At 39.5% G+C, this 7500-nt stretch overlaps 1 protein-coding gene across 11 annotated transcripts in view; it reads right to left on the bottom strand.

Annotated features, from left to right (window-relative positions):
- The window catches only part of Crag (DENN domain-containing protein Crag), a 61627-nt gene extending 54925 nt beyond the window's left edge, over positions 1-6702 (bottom strand). For 10 of the 11 annotated variants that reach the window (XM_070130592.1, XM_070130594.1, XM_070130596.1 and 7 more), the window contains exons 1-9: positions 6576-6702; positions 3267-3439; positions 2741-2867; positions 2433-2549; positions 2061-2190; positions 1452-1942; positions 845-970; positions 553-697; positions 136-311 (exon numbers count right to left, since the gene is read on the bottom strand). In XM_070130592.1, coding sequence (XP_069986693.1) covers positions 136-311; positions 553-697; positions 845-970; positions 1452-1942; positions 2061-2190; positions 2433-2549; positions 2741-2867; positions 3267-3438 — 1484 coding nt within the window. In that variant the 5' untranslated portion in view covers position 3439; positions 6576-6702. Of the gene's footprint in view, positions 1-135; positions 312-552; positions 698-844; positions 971-1451; positions 1943-2060; positions 2191-2432; positions 2550-2740; positions 2868-3266; positions 3440-6195; positions 6341-6575 lie in introns of those variants that run through there. The other variant, XM_070130593.1, reaches the window with a different exon arrangement.
- Positions 6703-7500: the final 798 nt, after the last annotated feature.

The raw sequence follows: 7500 nt of genomic DNA, 5'->3' as shown, positions 1-7500 counted from the left end.
TTTAATCAATTTCTATGATCAAAATACAGAACAACGATAAAAGAAAAAGTAAAAGAAAACAAAATTAAAAGACAGAGAGAGAGAGAGAGAGAGAGAGAGAAAAGGGAAAAGTGAACCACACAATACACTACTTACACAGACATGGCTCCCGTATCCAAGTCGATGCAGATTACATCGGTTGGAGGGTGATAGAGATCAAAGAAGCGCGAGTCAAGGCCAAGGAGAAAAGGGATGGGGGCATTCAGGAAATCGGAGAGACCTAGGGGGCACAGGGGGATGTAAGGGCACTGCCAATGGAATGGAAAGATAATCTGCAAAGAAAGAAAGCATGTATTAGTCACCTGAAAAAGAAATCATACTAAATTTTGCAAATGTCATTTCTCTTCTAATTCTTCTTTCATCTCACAACTGTCACATCATCATCTGAATTAATTAAACATGTAAATATTATTAAGATAAGATAAGAGAAAAAGTATGCTAAAATGATCACTTTCAGGAGAACTCTTGTCTTTCCTCATAAGAATCCATTCCACAATTTTCCTTGCCCCTTACCATGGTAATAGCTTCTGCCACAGCTGTGAGCACATCTGGCCTGAGGGAGTGCAAGAGAATCTTCTGTTCAGTGAGTGCAAAGAGGAGCACAAGGAGACAGCCTTCAGGACGCAGAGTCATCACCAGCTGACGGAACTTTGCACCACTGGAAAGACCCAAGTCATATCTTTACTCCTTACATCCATGCTTCCATACCATATGTGAAATATGAGATTAAGAAATGGACATATGATCTTTAAAAACATTTTCATAGTTCAATAACAGAGCCTTTCAAACTTAGAAAAATACATACCTGAGATTAATGGGCAAATCTTCCGGCTGGGCAAGAGAGATGCGTTCTCTGGCATCTAACTGGATGAGTATTCTTGGCTTTCGAGCACTTGGAAATGGAACGCACTCCACAAAATGGTGTACATACCTAAAAAGGAAAAAAAAGAAAAGAAAAAAGAAAAAATGAAATAGAATTCATAAAAAAGTAAATAAATAAATAAGGATGTATTAGAGAGGTTGGTGATGAAAGGCTGTTCAAATAACATCAGCATTTTTAAAAGAATAATCACCACCAACATGTCAACTTCTTTGCAGTCAATACCAACCCTGTCAAGTGCACCTTTTACATAATCGTAATGATGAAGATTACATAGACTATTCAGGAAATAGTAAAATGCCAAAAACAGGAAACATAAATGGAAAGTATCTATACATAAGAGAATTCTTAGTATGTAAAGCTTGCTTCTGCACATTGTAGGTGTAGTGTACATGATTTATGTCTTGATCCTATTAGCAGCTTTGGGGAGGCTATGATTATAAATAGGCCTATGTTATTATCTAGTTCTATTTGTTTTTTGAATTGAATCATATTCACAAACCAGTTGGAAACCTCTCTCTTTCTCTCTCACCTTTCTATGGGTACATGATGTGGTCCGGTATTGGCCATGGTATGCAGATATCTCAAGAACTTATCAAAAGTATCAAAAAATGGCCATCGTGAGAGGATGCATATGCACTTGTTGGTGTGCACTATGTTGTTCCTCCCAAAGTGCTCATTCAGCTTGAGGGCCTCCCTCTGCTCATCTGTAAGGAGCTCGTGGGGGTACTTCTCGTAAAAGGAGACAGCTGCTCCATACACCTTCTCCACAGCTTCTGTGTTTCCACCCCCAGCTGTGACTGTGAGAACAAAGGTAGAGAAGATGGGCTGTGGCTGAGCAGACTTAGCCGGCCATGACTCTAGGGTGGCTCCCATGGGCAAACAAAAGAGGGCCAGGTCTGTGGGGATGGGGAACCCAGGGTAGTGGTTGCTAGGGTAGTGGTCCAGGATCCCTGCCATATATGCTATGTAGTTGGACCTATGCATCGACTTCTTGTAGCAGACATAGATGTCAGACCCAACCTGAAAAAGATTTCAAACGTTTGTGCATAAAAATATCATACAAAAATATCATGTTTATCTGCAATAGTTTAACCACATTTTTGGACTGATATGTTACTGAACCTTAGTCACCACTCACCATGGTCCCCTTATTGAGGTTGCGATCTATGGTGCAATAGGAGTGAGGAGCCTGTTCTCCACGACTTGTCATGATTATACAGATGTCGGAGACGACCAGTTCATTGCAAGCAGAGCGCTCACTTGCTCTTCTTTAAATGGAATTAGGAAGTAATTCAGCTACTTTTCTTCATATCAGAAATTACAATATGCATGAAAACTTTCCAAATATCTTTGTAATCTAAATTTTATATATAATTTCTGGTATTTATGGACCATTTTCAACAGAATGTTTCAGAAAGTATTCAATGAAAAACTATCAAACAAGCATGCTGGTTGATTGTTTGATATCTGAGAAAAATATAAAAGGGAGCCAAACAGAAAATTCACTCACCTATATGTCATGTATGTGGTCTGTCCTGAGGGATTGATGTTTGCACTTCGACCACTTGGCGTGAACTCCACAATCTGGGAGTCGGCCATGACTCTTTCTCGACCTTCATAGAGAACTCTGAAATGAAGTTGTATGTCATGATATGGAAAACAATTACTCCAAAGTCTCCTTAAGAGATACATGAATTACATCCCTAACACCATTTAGATATACCAAGCATTCTATATTTCTATAAAGAAAAGTAAAGGTCAACTCAATATTGGATTTCCTGATTTAAGCAATGTGTAACTGCTGAACTAGTAACATACCCAACATCGACAAGAGGTTGTTTGTCCCGCCCTCTTCTGTAACAGAGAAATATTTCTGAGGCGCGGAGAGCTCCATGGTTGACATTGGCAACAAAACCAGTGGGTGTTGTCTCAATACATGTGAATCCTGGAAATGAATGAATGAATGTATTAGGATCTTGGACAAGAACGAATAAATGTATGCGAATCCTGGAAATGAATGATGGATTACAGAAAAATCTAAGCAAGAATTAGTGAATGAGGGAATGGCCAAGAAGTCCATAAATGACAAGCACTTACCTCATTGAAAGAGATAGGGGTATACTTGTGTTAAATTACACATAATGTAGTTGAAATAAGCCCACAAACTGATATGACTTTCAATCTGCAAACTATCTAATTCATCCACAATTTTCTTTCTAAACAATGCTTATCTGAATAGGTAGCTGAAAAGGACAGGAAATATCACAACTTCTGCTATCTTATCAAAGCAAACAATGAGCACCTGTCATGCCCCTCCCTCTTCCTCTCCTTATCTCACACTTACCATCTGGAACGACCTCGCCCAGAGAGCGGTTGATGACGGCAATGTCTGTGATGGGTGGAAGGCTATGTGTGGACTTGAGAGTTGCGCCGTCGCAGGAAAATTCTCTTAGTGGTGTTGGGTTGGCAGGAAGCCCAGCAACCACAAAGTACTCTGCCACACGCCTCTCTTCCATTCTGGGGAAAAAAAGGGAAATTCCATATTATAGTTAACAGGCTAATCTATTAAATTTAAAAAGTAATATACATATAGTACTTCACATGCAAAATGAGAGAAAAGATCATGCATGAGATAATTTTCCCTGATATCACTTTAAAACAACAATCAACATTTACACAAATGCTACTTCTTCAGCTTATTCACAATATATAACACTTGGTATCAATGACAGACCTCAAGCTATGGGAAAAAGAAAGGAGAACTGAGGTGGGATAGTTGGGAGAGACAGGGGTAAGAAGATAAAAGGACAGGATGGAAGAAAAGAGAAGAGGGACGCTTGCGGGGGAAAGAGAAAAGGAGTGACAGAGGAAGAGAGAAAAGAGAAAGGGAGGATGAGAAAGAGAAGGGAGGATGAGAAAGAGAAAATGAAAATGAGGAAGAGGAAAAGGAGTGAGGGCAGGTACGAGGGGAGAGTAAAGAGAAAGAGAGGAGAAAGATACAAAGCAAAAATAGAAAGATGGAAAGAAAGATAATCTAACAAGTATAAAATAGACTACAACTCAGTAGAATCACAACCATCTAAAACTCTTGATCAGAAGAACATAACCTATATAACCAATATGCCTATGTAATCCCCATGATCATAAGGCTTCATGCCAGACAATCTCTTCCCTTATATTCATAAGATTAAAATATCTGCAGTCTACTAAATCAAACTTTTTAGAAAGCATTAGATCTGCTGTAACTTGATAATATACAAATTGGTATAGATTTCAACAAAAATTCTCTATGCTAATAAACTGAAGGATATGGAAGACATAGAGGCTGATTAAGAAAGGTAAACAGAAGAAGGAATAAGATAAGTACTTCAGTAGAGATATTATGCATTAGTGCACTTAATTACTAATCTCACTTCGATAAGTAGTGTTGTCTATTTTACTAAGCTAAATATGTGAGAAATGCTTTGTGACATACAGAAATGCTTTGTTACATAATGGTTGATGCTGTCATCATTTACCTTACAATATAAAAGGTACCTGTGGATTACAGAAAAAAAAAAAAAAAAATCTCCAACTCAAAGACTACATCTAAATCCCCTACAACTTATAAAAACAACACACCTCTATCTTGCCCTCACGGCTGTTTGCAAAGAATGAATTATATGACTCATACAATCAGCAAGGTTTCCATTTGCTTAGCAGGTTCTTAATATTGTTTAGACTGAATGGCTGTTTCACTTTTATCCTACAACACTTCTACCCAACATTTAATGCATACAATAAAATCTAGCTTTTACTGTATCAAAAACTACCACACACTAACACAGGTAGGTGATTTTTTACTGTATGGATGAACTCGTCAAGTACTATGTCTATAACTCGTCACAAAATCTATTTGACAATCTAAGTTGCTGTGACTGGCATACTTTAAGGCACTGCCCAAGAGGAGGGTTGATGAGAGCTATGGCCTGTGTCACCCCTCTCTCCCCCAAGAAACACTGTCTTCATCTCAGTATGCATCGCAAGACAAAACTGAAACTTGGGAGCACCAAGTGGGCTTTGGCTGTGCATGGCACTTCTTGCAATCTTTTATAATTATTTGCGTCTGCAGTAAATTTAGTTCATATTAGATATTTGAAGCTCACTGGTACCAAAGCCATTCATCATTAAAATCTAAATTCCAACAGACATCTAAAGAAGGTGCAAAGGATAACAAAACCATTGTAGAGTAAAAGAAGAAATTTAACAGAATGACCAAAATATTATGATACTGTGAGAAACACAGAAGTGCCCTTATTGTTCTATGTTCAGCGACTCCACTACTTTCAGTCTCTTCCATCCCCCCACCTCTCTAAAGCTAAAGAAAAACAAACAAAGTCACAGCAAAATAGTTTAGAGTATCCATTACATTTCAGCAGTGTATCACTGTGAGCAGTCTGGTTACTATCTTGAGCTAAGAGGAAGCTCAAAGTCCCTTTCAAAGCTTCAACAGCTGACTGATCTCTTCAGTGACAGCATGTGCATAATGTCTAAACTAGTAAAATATATGGGATCTCTGTATTTTCATTTTTTCATTTTCTTTCTTATCCCTCAAAAAATTCTTGTTCTGATGCTGTTCCCAAAACTTTCTGATGAATAATGACATCCATACAAAAGTTGCATCACTTAATCAAAAATGTTTTAAGATAAATTGTCGGTGCAGATCTAGCAGCTGTATATGACTACTTATACAAATATGCACATGTATTACATGTATATATGTTATTTATACAGACATGTAGTCTGAGATTAACCTACTGATGCTGGAATGGCATGCACATACATGTCCTGTCCACTGCAAGTTTAGTTTATTCATTTTGTGAACATTTTGATGGCTCCACAAATTCTTAATCACTAGGAGCTCAATTACTAGTTCTACCTGTTCTCACTTGTATATCATTTTCTTTGAATTATGTAGGACTATATAGTCTTAATGCTATAAATTTTATTAATAACAATACGGTACAGCCTTTACATATGACTAAAGTCCGAAATGCTCAACAACTGCTGTAATAAAAAATCTTGCCCCGCAGTCAATGCATGCATTTTAATCAATGCCTTGCCTTGCGATTCTACGGCTGGCGAAAATCCCTGAAAATCACTATGGCCAGAGTATTGGCTGGACACATCCCTCTCTTCCTGGAACTGCAGGAGAGACACAGACAGACAGACACACATTCAGACCAGAGCCTCATCCCTCCTCTACACCTAGCTACAAAGACTCCCTCAAGGACCTCGTCTTGAAGGCTCTGAAGGGGTTCCTGCAGAAGAGGAGCTCCTTAGGAATCCCTGGAAATCCTTGGGAATCCTGCGCCTCTTCCTTCCTTCCCCAGGACGTCCTCCAGGGCCCTGCCCCACCTACGGCGTCCCTGCCCCCTCCTCGGCGTCCACTGTGCCCCTGGCCGCGCCCTTGTACCCCCGTTGCCCGCCGCTAGGTGCATATATACCATTATCAGGTGAATCTCGCCCTTTACAAAAAGTCAATAATAATTCCCTCTTTCGGCCGCCAGTCTCGCTTGTTGCAGCCCTTGACTCTACTCGCCTCACTCCCTCCTGCGAGGTCCTCGGCGCGACCCCCTACCACCATTGCGCGCCCAAGCTGGCCCCAACTTACCTTAAACACCGAATTCAAGCCATAATTAAAAGAAGTCGTGGTTGTTCGTCGAGCGGGTCGTCCGAGGCACGAAGGGGTCGCTTACACCACCACGACGACGACCGTCGAGCTGCCATAGAAAGCGAAAGGGATCAGAGAAAATGGTATGTAGGGGGGACTTAGGGAAATGGCCGGGGACACGGGTTAGAAGTTGCTCGTGCATATAGACATCCAAATATCTACAAAGCAATCCTCTTTTCTGCATATAGAAATACATAATATAAATAGTGAAATATTTACAGAGACACGTGCTCATTGAGAGAGCGATTTTTTTATTGAGTAATGACTCTCGTGTCGATGAACAAAATACCTCTTCAAGGAGCAAGTTCAGCAAAGCGAACGGTTCGGTCTGAAAATTAAACCCAACTTAATCACGAGACTCCCTTCTTATCTTCAAAATAAGCATGATCTGTTTATTGCGTTTTTTAAAAATGACATTCGACCCTCGCTCCCGTGCGGACCTCTCTCTGCTCTCACCAAGACCTCGCTCTCACCTCATCATAACGTGACGAGCGCTGCTGCAGGCGGTCGCTTCTCCGGCTGGCGAGAGCGATTTCCTCTGTAAACCGCACCTTTTGGTTCTCAGCGGAGGGTGATTTGCACCAGGATATATACCTTCACATTCGCCTTCATACATACATATATATATATATATATATATATATATATATATATATATATATATATATATATATATATATATATATATATATATATATATATGGATGTATAAACGTAGGCATGCATTTGTGAGTGTGTATCTATCTATCTGTCTATCTATCTATCTATCTATCTATCTATCTATCTATCTATCTATCTATCTATCTATCTAACAATATGTGTATGTGTGTGTGTGTGTGTGTGTGTGTGTGTGTGTGTGTGTGTG

Source organism: Penaeus vannamei, chromosome 15 (genome assembly GCF_042767895.1).
Source record: "Penaeus vannamei isolate JL-2024 chromosome 15, ASM4276789v1, whole genome shotgun sequence".
NCBI lineage: Eukaryota > Metazoa > Arthropoda > Malacostraca > Decapoda > Penaeidae > Penaeus > Penaeus vannamei.
Note: the sequence above shows the minus strand (reverse complement) of the source record. Positions and strands in the feature narration are given on the sequence as shown.